This window comes from Suncus etruscus, chromosome 5 (assembly GCF_024139225.1).
Source record: "Suncus etruscus isolate mSunEtr1 chromosome 5, mSunEtr1.pri.cur, whole genome shotgun sequence".
Lineage (NCBI taxonomy): Eukaryota > Metazoa > Chordata > Mammalia > Eulipotyphla > Soricidae > Suncus > Suncus etruscus.
This window is the reverse complement of record NC_064852.1, coordinates 1,647,091-1,668,224: the sequence shown is the minus strand read 5'-3', so window position 1 is coordinate 1,668,224 and position 21,134 is coordinate 1,647,091. Positions and strand designations below refer to the sequence as shown.

General features: G+C 40.7%; 1 protein-coding gene across 1 annotated transcript in view; it reads left to right on the top strand.

Annotated features, from left to right (window-relative positions):
* Positions 1-21,134, top strand: part of CNTRL (centriolin) — a 93,297-nt gene that overhangs the window by 39,311 nt on the left and 32,852 nt on the right. Inside the window, exons 13-22 of the mRNA XM_049773060.1 lie at positions 56-232; positions 2,878-3,012; positions 6,297-6,442; positions 12,956-13,163; positions 14,464-14,643; positions 16,472-16,651; positions 17,264-17,380; positions 17,631-17,775; positions 18,555-18,706; positions 19,670-19,859. Coding sequence (XP_049629017.1) covers positions 56-232; positions 2,878-3,012; positions 6,297-6,442; positions 12,956-13,163; positions 14,464-14,643; positions 16,472-16,651; positions 17,264-17,380; positions 17,631-17,775; positions 18,555-18,706; positions 19,670-19,859 — 1,630 coding nt within the window. The remainder of the gene's footprint in view (positions 1-55; positions 233-2,877; positions 3,013-6,296; positions 6,443-12,955; positions 13,164-14,463; positions 14,644-16,471; positions 16,652-17,263; positions 17,381-17,630; positions 17,776-18,554; positions 18,707-19,669; positions 19,860-21,134) is intronic.

The window sequence follows — 21,134 nt, the reverse complement described above, 5'->3', positions numbered from 1 at the left end:
AGCTTAAATAGCGCATCAAGGGTTCTGTCGCTAACCATTAATGGAATCCTTCCAGGAGCTTGCAGAGCTAGAAAGTGCCCTGCAGGAGCAGCATGAGGTGAATGCAGCTTTGCAGCAGACCCAGGGAGATCTCACTGCATATGAGGAAGAGCTTGAGTCTCAGCTCAAGAAAAGAGATGCTGAGGCCACCGTACTCAAGGAAGACTTGGAAAAACTTACACAGCTCTCCCAGGTAAGAGGGAAGTAGAACTATCTAGAAACTTTGCAGTTTATAGCCGTCACGTCTCGGCCTTCCCTTAACTTAATACAATATTTAACTTTTAAATAAAAAGTATATGGGCTGATGGGAAGAGCACGTTTTGGTATCACACAGTTTGAATTCAGAGTCTACCCCTGTGCTAGCATGGGCTGACTTGTCACTTCATGGTTGTGAAACTCTAAAAAAAGAAGGTTTTCAAATCTGAAATGAGGTATGGGAAGGATAAATTATATGATGATTGTGGAAGCACCTAGCAGTATTAAATAAATTGCAGTTTTTGTCCTTTTTTTCCCTGGTTTTTGGGCCAGACCTGGTGGTTCTCAGGGTTGCTCCTGGCTCTATGCTCAGGAATCACTCCTAGCAGGCTTGGGGGATCATATGGGATGCTGAGGATCAAACCCAGATCAGCCACATGCTAGGCAAACGCCCTCCCACTATGCTATTGCTCCAGCTCCTATTTTTTATGTCTGTCTCAAAACAAATTTAAGAGACTTTATTTAAACTGATGATGAATTTTATTTTGCTGCTTTCTCTTTTGGTTGAATGAAAAATAGCTTCTCATTTAAATTACATGTGCAAATTTAAATGAAAAAATCATCTCATTTAAATGAGGCATGCAAATTACACATGCAAATTAGGGAGTTGTGTATCCCATCCTTATTGGCTATTGATTGTCAGATACCATAGATGCTGCAGGGATCAGCTCAGACATACTCACTGTTCTTGCACAGTGACATTCCAGTAGTGACACAGACAGAATAGCAGTAAAACAGATGCACAAAAAAAAAAAAATGGGGTTTTGTGGTGAGTAAGCGAGTCAGGGACTGCCCTGTAGATTGTTCTATTTTGACTGAGACTTCATGGAATTGTGTTTTGCTGTGTAAAAATAATAGATCTATAACAGGGGCAGAGGTAAAAGATGTTGTATTATGGGGCTCCCTCTCTGTAACGGCTGCATTGTGCATTGGAAATGTGACAATGTCTTAGATCCCAGGAATCAGAATGGAAAAGAGAAAGAGGATGAGAGAAATAGAGGCAGACAGAGGAGAGTTGTAGATTTCTCTTTCAGATCAAAAACAAACTGGACTTTTTCTACCCTAGAGAAGCAGGTGTTCTCTCTTGAACATGTCTTCCTCCCGTTCTCTCCTTTCTCTTTTTTTTTTTTTTTTTTTTTTTTTTTTGGTTTTTGGGCCACACCCTGTGATGCTCAGGGGTTACTCCTGGCTATGCGCTCAGAAGTTGCTCCTGGCTTCTTGGGGGACCATATGGGACGCCGGGGGATCGAACCGTGGTCCGTCCTAGGCTAGCGCAGGCACCTTACCTCCAGCTCCACCGCCCGGCCCCTCGTTCTCTCCTTTCTCACCTAAGTAATTTTCATACAAAAAATCTTTTAAAAATTAGTGAGCAGCGATTTAGCTGTTGGCCAAAGGGACTATGTCTTCCTTCAAGAAGCCCACTCTGGCCTTCTACAGCCTGTTCAAGGACTGGGTACAAATTGACTCTGCTTCAGTTTTCCTGTAACATGCTTGGTCAAAGCATTTTCTCATGTGTGATAATCACCTTGAGATTTTCTTTCTCCCCACTGGACTTGGAGTACAGTAAATACTCATACTGTATTTCTGTTTTCCCATAAGATGGGTCATCATGTACAAATAAAAGAATTATCATATTGGAATGTTTTTCCTTATACTTTATTTTTTCTTTGTTTTGTTTTGTTTTGTTTTTTTTTGCTTTGTGGGCCACCCCTGGTGATGTGCAGGGGTTACTCCTGGCTTTGCTCTCAGAAATTGCTCCTAGCTTTGGGGACCATATGGGACATCGGGGGCAGGGGGACAAACCTGGGTTGTCCTAGATAAGTGAGTGCAAGGCAAACGCCTTACTGCTTGTGCCACCGCTCCGGCCCCTCCTTATACTTTCTTATGATTCAAAAAGAAGTTAAAAGTTTTTGCTTTTCGTTATTACATTAATTTGTATTCTTCTCTTTGCTTAATATCCTCAGTGGCCAGTTGTCAGGTTTATACTTCTCAAATAACAATTTTTTTTTAAATTACAGTTGAAAAGAGGGCAGAAAGTACCGGGTTGGGGGAAGCAAAATAATAGTAAATACTTATTGGTTGGGGAGCCCCTAAGTGGTGCTCAAAAAATCCAATACTTTACCAATAAGCCCTTGGGCCATGAATTCAGTGCAGTAGTCAGAGGATGTAATGCTGCTCAGACCTTGCAGTACCAGGGATACCTGTACCATTCTGGTTGGGCACGGTGAAAAAATTATCTTGGACTTTTAAAATTAAAGCACAAAAACAAATTTTGTTTTGTTTTGTTTTGAGGCCACACCCGGCATGTCTCAGGGGTTACTCCTGGCTCTGCACTCAGAAATCACTCCTGGCAGGCTCGGGGGACCCTATGGGATGCCGGGAATCGAACCCGGGTCCATCCCAGGCCAGCCACGTGCAGGACAAACACCCTTACTGCTGTGCTATTGCTCTGGCTGGAAAAAAAATAGTTTTTAATAACCGTACCTAGTAAGGAATTGTATTTATATGCATATTCCTTTGTGCTTTTTTTAATATGTTATTGCTAATTTATGTTTTTCCTATAATTTCTACCTATGCCAACAGCTGGAACAGTTAACCCTTCAAGCTGAACTGGAAAAGGAAAAGCAGGCTCTCAGGAATGCCCTCAGAGAAGTACAGCTCTCAGAAGAAAAGGCGCAAGAAAATAATGAACTCCACACTCAACTTAAGCAGCTGCAGGTAGAGTCACTGCTTAGTGTATATTCCCTTTGGTGGCAAAGGCAGGGAGAGAGGGTGCATGGCAGGGGTGTGGGGATGCTGTGGTTGGGAGTTCTAGGTTTCACCCAATTCTCCTCAAGGATTCTACCAGTCTGAAAGACCATGCAGTGCAGGGAACAAATGAGGGTTAGCACCATTCAAGACAACCCCCACAAAACCCCTTAATTCTTCCTATAGAATATATGCTGACTCTGGACACCAGAGATATTGGTATCTTTGTCAGATATATAATGACATGCTTTAAGAAGCAACAAGAATTATTAGAAAAATGGAGTTTTGAGTAGGACAGTACCATCATCTTCTGTTCCCTGTAAATCCATCAATTTAAAATTATAAATATACCTGTCCTTTGTATATGATCATGCAGAGGGATGAAGGCCATGTTAATAGGTAAACAGAAACTTTATAAACTCATAGGTGAAAGCAATGCCTTGTATTTCTCCGAGAAGCTGATTAGTCACCAGACTGAGCTAAAATAATCAGACCGGTGCATTCTTCCACTGAAATAACTTTATAATTGTCCAGGAATTTAACCAGATGGGTAGCAGTAGTTTCTTTTTTTTTGGGGGGGGGGGGGGCCACACCCTGTGACGCTCAGGGGTTACTCCTGGCTATGCGCTCAGAAGTTGCTCCTGGCTTCTTGGGGGACCATATGGGACGCCGGGGGATCGAACCGAGGTCCGTCCTAGGCTAGCGCAGGAAAGGCAGGCACCTTACCTCCAGCGCCACCGCCCGGCCCCTAGCAGTAGTTTCTTAACTGTGAACAGTTTTCCCAGTTGCTTTTTCAGAAAGATTGCTATCAGTTGCGCATTTGTGGGGCTTTTCTTCAGACCTTTTTTTTTTTACAGTGTACCCCAATAATCTGCCCAACAGTCTCCAGAAAAGCAGGTGGACAGGCTTTTCCAGCTCAACAGCTCTCTGAGAGCAAACAAGGGCCAGCATCGGCACTCAGGTCTTGAAATCCGAGGTCCAGGGCCTCTGGGCTGACTCACGTGGCAGATGTTAGACTTCACCAGAACTAAGGTTCAGTCTATGTTTTAGGAAAGTGTCCCAAGAAGTCATGCAGAGGAGTGTGAGTGACAGATGAGACTTAAAGTTCATTCAAATTCTCTTCTTCTAATGCCTTGAATATTTTTCCTGAATGTTTAAGGACATTGGCTTATCTACACTTTTTTTTTTTAATATTCCCAGTTAAGCTTCTGAAACCAGTACCATTTAAAAATGTACAATTGTTTAGCTTCTAGAGAGATAGTACTGCAGGTGGGACATCATTTACCTTGCATGTGGCTGATGTTGGTTCAATCCCCAGGACTCCATATAACCCCTGTTTCTCTCAGGAGTGATCCCAGAGTATAGAGCTAGGAGTAAGCCCTGAACACTTCCAGGTATAGTCCCAAAACAAAGCAAAAATTCTGTTTTTGTATAAATTGTATGCACTTAGGTATTCAGTACAAGTTTTTTACATTTTTACTATGGAAATCAAATCACAAGTTCAAATCACAAAATCAAAACCTTTTGCTTACCCAGCCTAAATAGGTATGAGCATCTTGCCATTCTTCCTCAGATCTTCTTTATTTTCTTCTTCTTATTTTATTTCCTTCTTCCCTTCCTATTCCCTTCTTCCTTCTTTTCTTCCTCCTTTTTTCCCTATTTGTGGTACTCGGGAATCATATACCTGTGTGTAGAGTATGTGTCTCAGCCCTTTGAACAATCTCCCTGGTCTACATCATCTTTTGTTGGAAAACTTTAAAGAAAATACCATAAATATATTTCACTCATAATTTTATCAGTGTATGGACCTTAAAGAGAAAGATGAAAATATTGTTTATAGAAGTTGTACTCTACAGTGAAATTGAAGTCAATTTTTCAGAAGAGAGGTCTGTGCTGTTGACACTGTCTGAATCAGAACTTATTTTTTCAGCCACTTAACTATTAACCTCATATAAGTTAAACTCACTTTAAATCTATATTAAAAATCACTTAGTTACAATTAACAAGTTCTTCTAAAATTAGCTCAAGAAGCAGGTTGTTAAGAAACACATTACTTTATCACCCTTTCAGGAGCGACATTGTCCTCTTATTTCTTCTCTTCCTCTTAGGTGTTGTATTTGACCCAGCAATTCAATTTTATCATCCTAAGCTGACAGGTCTTCCATATGCAGTTCAGAGGGGCCAGGGGGGGTGGGGTGGGGAGATGAGCTGGTACTGGGAATGCCTCCCAAGCAGTCCTCTGGAGGCCTAGGGTTTCCCTCTGGTGATTCTCAATCAGCACTGCAGAAAGTTCAGTGCAAGGCCTGGAGAATGCACTGCTGCTTGGCCTGGCCCTGCACTGCCATGGATGCTCAGATGACTATGTGGTACCATGAATTGAAACCAACTCAACAACTCAACTGCATTCAAGACATGGGCCTTAACTTCTAGTGTCTCTTCTTCTATAAATCTCCTGTGCTGGATCTCAGTGCAGATTTTGAAGAGAGTCAGGGTTTGTTTTCTGACTAGCCAGTGGCGTGACTGGTCTTATGTCAGATGACCAATGGCTAAAAGAGAGTATAGTACAAGTAAAGACACCCTAGGACAGTGCTCAGGGACCGTTTACCAATAAGAGATTCCAATGGAACAGGCACTTAAAAGTTTCACTGCAGTTCTAAATTTTCCATTGTTTTACTTGTTTTAAACTTGTTTTCTGGGGCCGGAGAGATAGCATGGAGGTAAGGTGTTTGCCTTGCATGCAGAAGGACGGTGGTTCAAATCCTGGCACCCTATATGGTCCCCCCTAGCCTGCCAGGAGCAATTTTTGAGTGTAAAGCCAGATGTTACCCCTGAGCGCTGCCAGGTGTGACCCCAAAACCAAAAAAAAAATCTTGTTTTTGTGTTTGTTGTGATGATTAGAAGTGGCACATGTGCCTCACACACTTTTTCACAGCAGTGCTTACAGACTACTTAGTGGAGTTGTACTCTCCCATTATGGTATTCAAATACATTTCGGTTTTAATGCTAGGTACTTTTTAGGAAGACATTCATACACTCATAAGTATTTCTTTTCTGTGTCCCAGCTAATGCCAACATAATGCCGAGTTCTATCTTTTGCACTTTAGATCAGTGTACTCAACAATTATTGACCTCAGTTGAAGAGGTCTTTAAAAAAATTTGCTAGTCAGATAGGACAAGTTAAACGAGATCTAGATGTTATGTGGTTGAATTTTTAATTTTGAGTGTTTGCCTCCCTCTTCTATCCCCCTTCATAGGATGACAATGAACTTTTGAAACAAAAACTTAAAGATTTCCAGAATCACCTTAACAGTGTGGTTGATGGTTTGATTCGTCCAGAAGATGTGGCAGCTCGTGTGGATGAGCTAAGGAGAAAACTGCAGTCCGGGGCTGGGGAAATGAGGTAAGGAGAAATCAAGACTGCCAAGTGAGAGCTGCAAATGAACCAGTCAGTGACACTCCTTTTGTAAGGCCCCCTGCACGATTTCATGACCAAGGCAAGTTTCCTGGTCTTCGTCACTGATTTTCCTTAAAGTTTTAGGTGACATATCATGCATTAACTTAATTGTTAAGGCTCTCATCCAATGTCAGAATTGAGTGCTATTAAAAAAAAACCTCACATGTTAATTCTAAAATATATAACCTTAAATAGGATAATTGACTGAATTCTAGTTTATGAGTGATCTTTGTGGATCACTCATGTTTAACCTTTATCTTTATATATATAAATATATATAATATATAATAATATAATATATATTCCTGCCCCATCATTGATATATTTCTATATTTCACATATTTTGTACTTTGTTGTATTAAAAACAGAAGTTTTAAGAATAATTCTCCAGGGCCCGGAGAGATAGCACAGCAGCGTTTGCCTTGCAAGCAGCCAATCCAGGACCAAAGGTGGTTGGTTCAAATCCCAGTGTCCCATAGGGTCCCTCGTGCCTGCCAGGAGCTATTTCTGAGCAGATAGCCAGGAGTAACCCCTGAGCAACGCTGGGTGAGGCCCAAAAACCAAAAACAAAACAAAACAAAAAAACTCTCCATTGATGAAAATCAATATGGAGGGGCCGATTAGGTGGCGCTAGAGGTAAGGTGTCTGCCTTGCAAGCGCTAGCCAAGGAAGGACTGCAGTTCGATCCCCCGGCGTCCCATATGGTCCCCCCAAGTCAAGGGCGATTTCTGAGCGCTTAGCCAGGAGTAACCCCTGAGCATCAAACGGGTGTGGCAAAAAAAAAAACAAAAACAAAAAAGAAAAAGAAAAACAATATGGAGATATCTCAAAAGCCTAAGAATGGCACTTCCATGAATGATTCCACCTTGAGCACCTGCTCCAAGAATACAAAGATCATTAATTCAAAGGCGATCTGTATACTTATATTCCCTTCATCTTTATTTATAAAACCCAAGATCTAACAGCAACTCAAATGCCTAAAGAGATGAGTGAATAAAGAGACTGTGACATACGTACATAAACGGTCAAATGCTACTTAATTATAAGATTAAAATCTTGTGGTTCTTTGCATTTTGGATAGAATTAATGGGTTACATCATGCTGAGAAAACTAAATCAGAAGGAAAAGAACATCTACAGAACGATGTCTCATGTGGAGAATAAAGAAAAACAATAAGGGAATGAATAGAGGTCAACGATAATAGACCTGGAAATTGTCCATTTCTGAATCTACTATGGGACTGGGGAAAGACAAAAGGGGACCTAGAGACAGTGGTGAAGGGATGTTGACACTTCATTGGGGCTATGGTGCAATGACATCTGTTTCCTAAAACATTAATATTAACTCTATTGTAAATTTTGCTCCCTAAATTGTAAAACTGTGATGATGAACACTTAAAAATGTTATATGTGACCCAAAAAAAAAAAAATGTTGCATGTGGGAGGTAGCCAGAGGGCCAGAGCATGGTATTTGCATGCAGAAGCCCTGTCTCAGTTTCCAGCACCACATTGTTTTATCCCCCAAGTACATCAAGAGCAAACCCAATCTTTGGACTGAAAGTAGCTCCTGAATTCTTGACAGGCATAGCTGGCAAATTTGTTAAAATTTGCCAATTTTGTTAAAATTAAGAGTAGTTCTCCTAAAAAAAAAAAAAAAAAAAAAAAAAGAGTATTCTCCTGAAAATTGAATATGATCAGGATAGAAGGCCACATTTGCTTTTTTTGAGGAATGGGATAGTAGGGATGGTGGGGAAAGGAAAACGACAGAGACCAGGAAGTACCAAGGATTAAACCCAAAGCTTCCTGGATGCAAAGCATGTGCCCATTACTTGGACCATCTCCACAACCCATACTATGCAATTTATATCTTGCGTTTTTATTAATATATTTATTTATGCACCATGGTTACAAACATGTTTATAGTTGCCCCCATCTCCTCCTCCCCTATCCCTGCCGATTTCTCTCACTCACTACCATTGTCATGATAGTTGTTGGTGTGGTTACTCTAACTTCACTCACCAATCTTTGTGGTAAGCTTCATAATATGCGCTTATCTCTATTATATCTGGGTTTTATTACCATACTGTCTTTTATTTTTCTTAAATCCCACAGATGAGTGAGACTATTCTGTGTCGATCTCTTTCTCAGACTCATTTCACTTAGCGTAATAGTTTCCATGCCCATCCTTGTATATGAAAATTTCATGACTTCGTTTTTTCTGACAGTTGTATAGAATTCCATTGTGTATATGTACCATAGTTTCTTTAGCCATCACTCTTCTGTTGTCAGGTATCTGGATTGTTTTCAGATTCTGGCTATTGTACATAGAGCTACAATGAACATGCATGCAGAGGACATTTTTGTATTGTGTGTTTGTCCTCCAAGGGTATATCCCTAGGAGTAATATAGCTGGATCATATGGAGCACTCAATTTCCAGTTTTTTTGCAGAATCTCCATATTGTTTCTAGAAAGGCTGAACTAGATGGCATTCCCACCAGCAGTGAATGAGAGTGCCTTTTTCCTCATATATCCAACACTGGTTGTTTTTGTTCTCTGTGATATATGCCAGTCTCTGAAGTGTGAGATGGTACCTCATTGTTGTTTTGATTTGCAATCTCCCTGATGATTGGTGAAGTGGAGCATTTTTATATGCCCTTTGGCCATCTGTATTTCTTCTTTGAGGAATTGTCTGTTCATTTCTTCTCCCCATTTTTTGATGGGGTACATTTTTTTTCTTGTTAAATCCTGTCAGTACCTTGAATGTCTTAGATATCCCCTTAACTGATGGCTGTTGGGTGAATAATTTCTCCCATTGTATGGGTAGCCTTTGTATCCTAATCGTTTCCTTTGAGGTACGGAAGCTTTTCAGTTTAATGTAGTTCCATTTGTTTATCTCTGCTTGCTTCCACATATTTGAACATTGTTGTTTCCTCCTTGAAGATGCCTTTAATCTCAGTGTCATGAAGTGTTTTACCTATGTTGTCCTCTATATATACCTTATGGTTTTGGGTCTGATATCAGGTCTTTAATCCATTTGGATTTGACCTTTGTGCATGGTGTTTGATGGAGGTCCTAGCTGGCTTTTCTGCATGTGACTGACCAGTTGTCTCAACACCATTTGTTGAAGAGGCTTTCCTTGCTCTGTTTTGCATTTCTTGCCCCTTGATCTAAGATTATTCAATTGTGTGTCTGGGGAACATCCTCTGGATGCTCGAGTGTATTTCATTGATCTGAGGGTCTGTCTTTATTCCAATACTATGCTGTTTTAATGACTATTGCTTTGTATTACAATTTAAAGTTGGGGAAAGTGATGCCTCCCATTTCTTTTTCCTAAGAGTTGCTTTAGCTATTTGTGGGTATTTATAGTTCCAAATGAATTTCAGAAGTGTTTGATCCACTTCTTTGAAGAATGTCATGGAGGAATTGCTTTGGGGAGTATTGCCATTTTAATTATGTTAATTCTCCCAATCCATGAACAGGATATATGTCTCTATTTCCTTGTGTCCTTTTATTTCTTGAAGCAGCATTTTGTAGTTTGTAGTTTTCTTTGTATAGGACCTTCACCTCTTTATTTAAGTTGACTCCAAGGTATCTGTGAGTTTCTGTGGCACTATTGTGATTGGGATTTTTTTGTTTTGGGGCCACACCGGTGACACTCAGGGGTTACTCCTAGCTATGTGCTCAAAAATAATTCCTGCCTTGTGGGAACCATATGGGATGCCAGGGAATCAAACCATGGTCCAGCCTAGGTTAGCACATGCAAGGCAAACACCCTACTGCTTGCACCACCACTATGGACCCAATGGGATTTTTTTAAGTCCATTTCTTCTCTATCATTATTTGTGTATAAGAAGGCCTTGATTTTTGCATGTTGATTTTGTAATCTGCCACTTTACTATATGAATCTATTGTTTCTAGAAGGTTTTTGATAGTCTTTAGGGTTTTCTAAATATAGTATGTCATCTTCAAATAGTGAGAGCTTGACTTCTTCCTCTTCTATCTGATGCCCTTGTTATCTTTTTCTTGTCTAATTTCTTTGGCAAGTACTTCCAGTACTATATTAAATAGGAGTGGCGAGAGGTAACAGCCTTGTTTTATACCAGATTTTAGAGGAAAGGCTTTTAGTTTGTCTTCATTAAGTATAATATTTGCCATGGGCTTGTGGTAAATGGATTTGACTACTTTAAGAAAAGTTCCTTCCATTCCCATCTTGAGAATTTTTATCATAAATGGATGTTGGACCTTATCAAATCCTTTTCTGCATCTATTGATATGATAGATCACATAGTTTTTATTTTTTCTTTTGTGATAATAGTGTATTATGTTGATTGATTTGCATATGTTAAACCATCCTTGCATCCATCCCTGAAATGTACCTATTTGGTCATGGTGTATGACCTTCTTGATGATCCTATTTGCCAGAATTTGCATCTGTGTTCATCAGGGATATTGTAGTTTTTGTTTTTGGGGGGTATTTTTGCAGCATCTCTGTCTGTTATTGGTATCAGGGTGATGTTAACTTCATAAAAACTATTTGGGAGTGTTTCTGTTTCTCAGTTTCCTAAAAGAGCCTGAAAAGGATTGCTAGTAGGTCCCCTTGAAAGGTTTGAAAGAATTCGTTCGTGAACCCATCTGGGCTTTTGTTTTTAGGAAGACTTTTGATTACCATTTTAATTTCCTCAATAGTGATGGTTTCGATATGCTAAATAATCCTGGTTCAGCTGTGGAATATTATGAGTCTAAGAATTTATCCATTTCTTCCAGGTCCTCATGTTTTGTGGCATAGAGTTTATCAAAGTAGTCTCTGATTACTTTTTGAATTTCTGTAGTACCTGTGGTAATCTCCCACTTTTCATTTATAATTCGTTTTGTTAAGTTTCTCTCTGTCTCCTCCTTTGTGAGTTTTGCTAGTGGTTTATTGATCTTGTTTATTTTTTCAAAGAACAAACTTTTGTTTTCATTGATCATTTGGATTGTGTTTTGGATTACTCTTCATTAGTTTCTGCTCTAAGCTTTATTTTCTTCTGTCTACCTATTTTTGATTCATTTTGTTGATCACTTTCTAAATTTATAAGCTGTGTCATTAAGTTATATATATAGGCCCCTTCTTCCTTCCTGATGTGTGCTTGCAAAGCTATAAAATTTCCTTTTAGTACCACTTTTGCTGTGTCCCACAAATTCCGATCATTTGTGTCTTTGTTTGCATTTGTTTCCAGGAATCTTTTGATTGCCTCTTTGGGTTCATCTCTGACCCACTGGTTGTTCAATAGTGAGTTCTTTAGTTTCCAGGTATTAATGTGTTTCCTTTGTGTCCCTTTGCTGGTTTGAGTGTATAAAGTTTCTGGGCTGTTGTTTATTCGTGAAGCTGTGTATGCTTCCTTTAAACCTAAATGTGAGTCTGGCTGGGTGCAGTATTCTAGGTGAAACATTCATTTCGTTGAGTTATGTCACTATATCCCACCACTGCCTTTGGGCCTTCAGGGTCTTTCCTCCTACTTCAATGGCAGATATTTGTCTTCTCTCTCTCTCTCTCTCTCTCTCTCTCTCTCTCTCTCTCTCTCTCTCTCTCTCTCTCTCTCTCTCTCTCTCTCCCTCTCTCTCTCTCTCTCTCTCTCGCTCTCTCTCTGTCTCTCTCCTCTCTCTCTCTCTCTCTCTCTCCTCTCTTCTCTTCTCTCTCTCTTTCTCTCTCCCTTTCTCTCTCCCTCTTTTTCTCTCCCTCTCTTTCATTCTTTGCTCCTTTTAGTCATATGGTTTGCAATAATGTTACTGGAAAGGTATCAAGCTATATTATTGCTATTAAATAAACAACAAAAGTTATCAAAAATGGAGACTAACTCAGTCAATAAAAAAGTTATTTATTCTGGGGCCCGGAGAGATAACGCAGCGGCATTTGCCTTGCAAGCAGCCGATCCAGGACCAAAGGTGGTTGGTTCGAATCCGTGTCCCATGTGGTCCCCCGTGCCTACCAGAAGCTCTTTCTGAGCAGACAGCCAGAAGTAACCCCTGAGCATCGCCGGGTGCAGCCCAAAAACCAAAAAAAAAAAAAAGTTATTTATTCTGTGGGCATAATTTTAGCTGTTAGGAGCCTGATTTTTCTGACTGACACTTGTCATTTGGTTCAAAGATCATTTTGCACTTACATGGATAATGTGAAATGCTGTGACTTGACAACAGTTATGTTCCATTACTTTTTTATTTTTTATTTTTGGATAATTGGATTACTCCTTGCTATGTGCTCAGAAATCGCCCTGGCTTGGGGGGGTGGGGGCGGGGATCATATGGGACGCCAGGGGATCGAACCGCAGTCTGTCCTGGGTCAGCCATGTCCAAGGCAAATGCTCTACTACTGTTCTACCACTCCAGTCCAATGTTTCATTACTTTTATGCATATTTGTACCTAGTATCCAGCTTCAAAAAATAAGATGCCATATTTATATCATCTTTTCTTCCCCTTTCCAGAATTTATAGTTCTTCTGATGTCTTAGGGAAAAGTCTTGCAGGTTTACAGAAGCAGCTCAGTGAAATCCTTGCACATTCCCAGTGGGAAAAAGAGGAAGCCCAAGTTAGAGAACGGAAACTCCAAGAGGAAATGGCTCTGCAGCAAGAGAAACTGGCAAATGGACAAGAAGAGTTCAGGCAGGCGTGTGAGAGAGCCCTGGAAGCAAGAGTAAGAAAAGGGAAAAGGCTCAGCTGGAGCAAAATGCTTAGCAAATAGTCCTGTTTTCCAATACACTAAAATGTTTATTTTTTTTTATATAAGATCTTTATTTAAGCACCATGATTACAAGCATGATTGTAGTTGGGTTTCAGTCATAAACAGAATAACCCCTTCACCAGTGCAACATTCCTACCACCAATGCCTCCCCTCCTCCCTCACCTAAAATGTTTATTTTTATTTTATTTCATGTAAATAGAACCTAATAGTTATTTTCACACAAAATACCCTGATATCATGACAGTTGAGTTTTGTGTATGATTCCTGATGTCATCAGATCTCTTTGTGACAATGTTTTGGGAATTATGTAAGCAATGTTTCTAACATGTAGGTAAATCCTACATTATTGCAATAGTATTATAATGATGTTAGTTCTTTTGGGGTTGGGGCTTTATTGTTTTATTTGTGAAGTAAACATTAAAATGAATCCTGAAAATCACGATAAAATCCTCTCCTATGACTGATTAATACAAAGTTTTACTGCATTCTTAATAAAATATAATTACCGTATTTTCCAGCGTATAAGACAACCTGGTGTATAAGATGACCCCCTAATTTTAGACTTCCTCTCTGACTCTGGCCAATCTGAGCAGGTTTTTGACAGTGTAGATTTGGGTACAGAACATTGTATAATTTGCATGCATCGAAAGCCTGCTTGGATTGGCTGAGTCAGAGAGGCAGTCCAAGCAGCCTTGCTGTGATTGGTGCAGGATCGAGTTGGAAATTTTGTTTCATGGCAATATCCAGATGATTTTGATTTAGTGGCATATCGAAATGTTTTTTGAGATATACTTGCTGTATAAGACGACCCCCGATTTTTGGTTGACTTTTTTTTATTTCAAAAATCGTCTTATATGCTGGAAAATATGGTATGTAGAAGTTTTTATTTGGAAAAAAAATAAAAAAATAAAAATAAAAAAATAAAAAAATTAAAAACGGGCCGGGCGGTGGCGCTAAAGGTAAGGTGCCTGCCTTGCCTGTGCTAGCTTTGGACGGACCGAGGTTCGATCCCCCGGTGTCCCATATGGTCCCCCAAGCCAGGAGCAACTTCTGAGCACATAGCCAGGAGTAACCCCTGAGCGTTACTGGGTGTGGCCCAAAAACCAAAAAAAAAAAAAAAAAAAAGGGTTGTGGTTCAGTGTTATGGAGCCGTGTGCCAGGCAGGTAGAAGGATCTGGGTAGGATCCCCACATTGATAAAAAAGGTTTTTTTTTGCTTTAAAAGGTATCTTTGACACTTGTTTTTATCACAGATTAAGTTGGATAAGAGGCAGCATGATGCAAGAATCCAGCAGTTGGAGAATGAAATTCACTATCTGCAAGAAAATCTAAAAAGTATGGAAGAAATCCAAGGCCTTACAGATCTCCAACTTCAGGAAGCTGATGAAGAGAAAGAGAGCATTCTGGCCCAACTCCAAGAGTTAGAGAAAAAGGTGGGGATGACTAGGAAGGTAATGTTTGTCCCGAATGTCTGGTCTTGCCACTAGGTATATTATTGGCACAGAGGTGAACCTGATCCAGGAGAAATCTGTATGCATGTCATCGAACCTAGGGTTTTGACAGGATATAATATACAGATGGAAACGTGAATATTGGGAACTTGAGCAATGACTTCAGGATTGGCTAGACAATACATAAATGATCTGAGAGTCTGTGTTCTTGCCCAGTTGGCCACATTTATGAAATAACTTTGGACTTCTCATCTTCCTTTCTAATACCCCGACCTCTCTTCAGAATTCTCTATTATGGGCCAGAATAGAGTGCTGCACGTGTGTTTGTATTGCAAATTAATCCTGGCACAGGTGATTCCTAAGTGCAGAGCCAGGAATAAGCCCTGAGTACCATCCTCAGGGCTCAAAAATAAAACAAAAACTAAAAACCCAAATTCTCTTTTCTACCTCAGCTATCGACTCTTAGATTACATCATAGACCTTGTCTGATTCAGAAGTCAGAATTCATAAGTTGCGCTACATTCTCTGAAGTCACAAGCTTAAGTATCCCATTTCAGTCATAACCTTTTATCCTGGCAGCACAACTATGCTGACAGTGTTTGAACCAGTGCCCTACTCTTTCTGCCTGTAAAGCACTGTTTTCACTTTTTTCCTTGTCCAATTTAAGTTCCATACTCTGCCACGATGGCCTTTTTTTTTAAGTTTCTTTCAATCCTTTGCCCTTTTTTTTCCTAACAAAACTTCAGCTACATACCTTCCTTGGGCATCCCAGTCAATATTCCTGGAAAGCAAAAAAAAGTCACCCATCAAAGCACGGTGACTATTTATATAATTTTCGGTCACCAACCATTTTTGTGGTAAGTTCACTCTCCTATGCCTCCCAGTTTTCTTTGGGTCTTACACCTCTTACCTCTTTTCCTTCTTTCATACTTCACTGAGAACTCATTAATCCCTGAGTCCAGCTAAAACTCCTTCCAGACTCTGGAAGATGTGCAGTCTTCTCTGATGTCACTACCTGCATCTAGCTAGCCATCAGCTCTCTTGTGAACAAGTGCAATGGCTATCCCACAGGCCTCCCACTCGACTCAATATCCTACTGCCCAGAGAAGCCAACTTCCTCTATCAAAAACCTGAATTGGACAACCCTGGATAGTCCTGTTCCAAGGGCAGAACAGTTTGCATGTGGGAGACCTGGATTTCATCCCTTGCACCACAAACTCCTCCCCTAAGCATCTCGTGGAGTGATGCCCCAAGAACAGAGCCAGGAGTAGTCCCATCACACCCCTATATGTGGTCACCAAACAAACAGACAGAATTAAAAAAATGGAGCCAGTTCATTTAGCTCATCAACTGGATGAATTTATAAGCACCCTGCCTTTAGAATTAAAGCCATTCATTGTCTTTATCGTCTAATTTTTACGTACTTACAAATTGATATTTAAGATATATCATTAATAAGTTATATATGGGCCCGGAGAGATGGCACAGCGGTGTCTGCCTTGCAAGCAGCCGATCCAGGACCTAAGGTGGTTGGTTCAAATCCCAGTGTCCCGTATGGTCCCCCGTGCCTGCCAGGAGCTATTTCTGAGCAGACAGCCAGGAGTCACCCCTGAGCACCGCCGGGTGCAAAAACCAAAAAAAAAAAAAAAATAATAATAATAAGTTATATACCTATCTCTAGATTTGCTGTACAGCAGGAATTATCCTAGGCACAGGAATTTAGCATTGAACTGAGTCCCAACTCTCATGCAGCTGGCATCTTCATTCATTGCTACCAAATTAATCTTGTTAAATGTTTCTTTTCTTGTAGAAGAAATACGAAGATGCCAAGTCTCAGGAGCAGTTTCTTGGTTTAGATAAAGAATTAAAGAAATTAAAGAAAGCAGTAGCTGCCTCTGATAAGCTGGCTGCAGCTGAGCTCAACATTGCCAAAGACCAACTTAAATCCCTTCACGGAACTGTTATGAAAATTAACCAGGAGCGGGCAGAGGTGAGTCTAAGTGTTCAGAACAAGTGTCGCTGCTGTCAGGAAACATGACATCTTAGAATATTGGTCTTCTGTTAGGGACTTTTATCTTTTTATAACCCACTGTAATGTCATTTGTTTTTCTGGAGACCTGAACTACTTTTTTCTCCTGTTCCAGCCCTACTATAGACCCCATACTCATATTAAGAACTATCATAGGAAATAGCTCTCCCTTCCTTAAAGTATAGAACTGGCTTATAAGTAGCTAGCATGCACACGAACAAAGATCTTAAATGCCTGCTCTCTCATCCTCTTGAACCTCAGATCTTAATCTTGTTCTATCAGACGATAATACGTTACCCCCTAGGTCTGCTGACTTCTAAGACTCTTACTGGCTATAAAGAATATAAATGCTAGTGAGTCTAAGTTAGTAGATCGTAGAGGAAATGCTCTTTCTGTGCAGCATTCTGCCCCCTTTGCCCATCTTGGAAGGTGGAGCTAGCTGCCAAGGCAAGGACCAAACAGAACTAGGGGAACTTGTACCACATGTGCATAGGCTAACCTGACCAGCTACCCAGAAACACTGAGGGAGAAAGAAATGAAAAGGTACTTTTGCTAACAGTGGTGTCCTACTAGGAGTTCCAGGAAACGGAGAGGTTCAGCAGAAAGGCCGCACAAGCAGCCAAGGATCTGACCCGAGCGGAAGCCGAGATCGAACTTCTACAGAATCTTCTCCGGGATAAAGAGGAGCAGGTCAGTGTGGCAGCCTGAAGCCATTCCCTTCTTGGACTCTTACCAGTTCATAGAAGATTGAATTAATACAGGGGGCAGCTCAGAGGATGTTGGCATGCAGGTAGTTAACAATTCACACTCTACTGTATGGTAGGTAAGGCACAGTGCAGTTTCTTTGTAGAAGAATAAATGAAATTGTAGAATAACAAAGTCAAATACTTTTGGGAAAAGAATGTTCGTGGGCAACTTCATGTATTTGTTTTTTCAATAGTTTCGAATTCAGATGGAGAAAGTAGATGCTGACTCCAAAGGAGGAGACTCGCAGGTTCTAGAAATTGAGAAGCTGAACGAGATAATGGAGAGACAGAGAACAGAGATCACACGGCTTCGGGGCTTACTAGACTTTACTGGGGCTGGTAAAGTATCACACTTGGATTTCACTGGTGCTTTGTAGTTATTCTAAAATTAAATAATTTCGTTTTTACCGTTGCCAAATTTATAGATCAATTTCATGTTTGACTTACAGTTTTGATATTTGCCTTACAAAAACAATTTTAAAAAAGTAAGTGCCATATTAAAGAACTAGATTACAAATAGACATTTAATTTTGTCTTTTCAGAAGAAATGTTTACAAGTTAATTTTTTCTCATATTTACTTCATAATTGAATGGGGCCCTGAAATGCAATGGGTAAGGTACCTTGCACATGACTTATTTTGGGAGGAGGGGACCACACCCTTTGGCGTTCAGGTTACTTCTGACTCTGCACTCAGAAATCGCTCCTGAAAGGCTCAGGGGACCATATGGGATGCCGGGGGATTGAACCAGAGTCAGTCTCTGGTAGGCTGTGTGCAAAGCAAACACCCTATTGCTGTACTCTCGCTCCGGCCCCACACATGACTCTTAATATTCCGCACCACATATGTTCCCCTGAGATTTCCTGGAGTAAGCCCTGAGCACCACCAGCTGTGACCCAAAAATTAAGATAATTATGATAACAATCATAATAATAACAGCAACAGAAGGATACTTCTGTCCTCTTGTAGTGTGGGCAAAAGCTCATCATGAAAGGATAGGTTGATAACAGTTTTGATAAATACAGTTCATTTACTCTCCTGGAATCACTTTTGTATTTTGAGAGAGGGTGGCAATAGATGATTTTATATCCAACTTCATAGAATGACTTTCCTTTACAGATAACAAAGGGAGCTTTGAAAATGTTTTGGAAGAAATCGCTGAGCTGCGACGTGAAGTTTCTTCTCAGAATGATTACATTAGCAGTATGGCAGATCCTTTCAAACGACGAGGCTATTGGTACTTTATGCCAGCACCTCCACCATCATCAAAGGTGGGACTGAGAGTATAATATTGTATTTTCTTAAAGAAACTGATATTAATTCTCCCCAAATCTCTGAGTGTAGGTGTCAAGAGTAATATCTGTGTATTAAGCCATTGTACTGAGGTTCTTTTTTTTGGGGGGGGGGGCACAACTAGTGACACTCAGGGGTTCCTCCTGGCTATGAGCTCAGAAATCGCTCTTGACTTGGGTGATCATATGGGACGCCAGGGGATCAAACCACGGTCCATCCTAGGCTCTCGAGGCAGATGCCTTCCGGCTTGTGTCACCTCTCCGGCCCCATGTACTGAGGTTCCTAAAGTGTTTAATATTTAAGAAGGAAATAGAGCCTTCCAGAGAAGATGGTAATTTCCTATTCATACTAAGGTTGCATGGTAGCATGTCGTGGAGGCCCCAAATGAGAAAGTTAGGACAGCTTAAGTCCAAAGATCCTGTTGAAAATATGTACAGAGTTGTGCAGAGGCTCAGATGGATAATAGGTCCCTAGTTTTAGTGACGCCTCCAGTCACATTCCAGGTGGTAGTGGGATTGTTAGGGTTCTTATTTTGAAAGACTTCATTGATTGGGGGGAAACGACGACAACAATCTCACTACAAAACAGGAGCCTGCCTGCCTGTGATGACAGACTCTGCTCTTGTTGAAGAGATGAGGGAAGTTCACAGGGAAGTTGGGGAAGGAGAACATCTCAAGCACTGTTCAGCACCTCACAAGGGACAGGCTGTTAGTAGTAAAGAAACAGCTTGTGTGGAAAAGAAGAGTTGGTCTAGCCAAGGACAAGTAGACTTGTAGGACTGAAAGGAATGGGATGGAAACAGTGAAGAGGAAGCAGGAAAAACAAATTAGGGTCATACCTTTTTTCTAAAAATATTTCTGGTTCACCCTGGTCTTATCTTCTCACTGTAGAAACTTTGTCCTTCCTTTTGGTAATCCATTCCATGCTGTCATTTACTGTAGGTTTCCAGCCATAGCTCCCAGGCTACTAAAGATTCTGGTGTTGGCCTGAAGTACACAGCCTCTACTCCTGCTAGGAAACCACATCCTCAGCAGCAGGATGGGAAGGAAGGCAGTGACCCTCCACCTGCCTTAGGCTACTGGGTTTATTCTCCCATCAGGAGTGGGTTACATAAAGCATCTTCAAATAGAGGTAAGGCATGCAATAGAAGTTTCATGTTTGGTAACTTTTTAGTTTGTAGGTTTGTTTTTTGGGATTTGTGGGGGGTGGGGCCACACCGAGAGGTGTTTAGGGGTTACTCATGGCTCTGCACACAGATCATTCCTGGCAAGCTCGGTAGACCATGTGAGATCTTATGGATTGAACCCAGGTGGCTATGTACTATTTACCTGCTGTTCTTTTATTCTCTGTGAATATGAACCACCTAAACTTGCTCTTTGAGGTCCTTTGTGGTTTTGTCCCAGCCAGTGACTTCTTATTTCACCTCCCATCAGTCTCCCAACTGCTCCCAAACTCCCAACTCCCAAAGCATTTGTGTTCCTCAAGCCTCCACATTTCAAACTCTTTACTTCAAGTATCCCTCTCCCAAACCTATTTTGGTTCTGGGGACACTCCTGGCTTTTTTTTTTTGGGGGGGGGGGGGGCTTATTCCTGGCTCTGTGCTCAAAAGTCACTCCTGGCAGTGTTCAGGGGGACCATATGTGATGCCAGAAACCAAATCAGAGTGAGCCATTTGCAAAACATGCACCTAAGCCTTTGTACTCTTTCTCAAGCCTTCTAAACATATTCTTACGAATTCTTCAACAAGACCAGATCCTCAAAGAGTACACCTTTTTGGGACTCTTTCTCCACCCATGCAGATTAAATAGCTTCCTCACCTTTATCTAGAATGTGATGGCAGCATCCTTATAGCAAGAATTAACTGTACAAAAATGAAGTGGTTAATTGGTCAGTTTTCTAAGTCCGTGGCAATAAATCCTCACCTTCTCTTTGTTACCTTGTGGTCCTGGGCAGTCTTTAACTTCTCTGAAACTCCTACAGAATCTGTAATTGGGAGTCTTGTGCTCTTAGAATTCATTATTTTGCAAGCTACTTATTGAATGCTCACTGTGTGTGGGTCTGCCATTGGGCCTGCCATTGGTGACAGGTATCGTAAACATTCATCCCCTTGTAGAGAGATAAGTCAACACCTTAAAAGAGTGCTGTTTTTCGTGATAGAGTAACTGTTTAAAATTGTGGGATCTCATAACACATCACTGATGTTCCTTTCGTAATATGAATCAACACCCAAATAATTCCTGAATGAATTATTGAATGAAGATAAGGGGGAAATGAACAACACAAATATCGACCTCAAAGAGTCATTCAAATCTCTGTTTTATCTGCTTTTCAAAATTTCTTTTGGCTTTTTTCCATAATGGTATTCTCTACTACCTTTGCCAAGAACCTACTTTTTCACTGAGTACA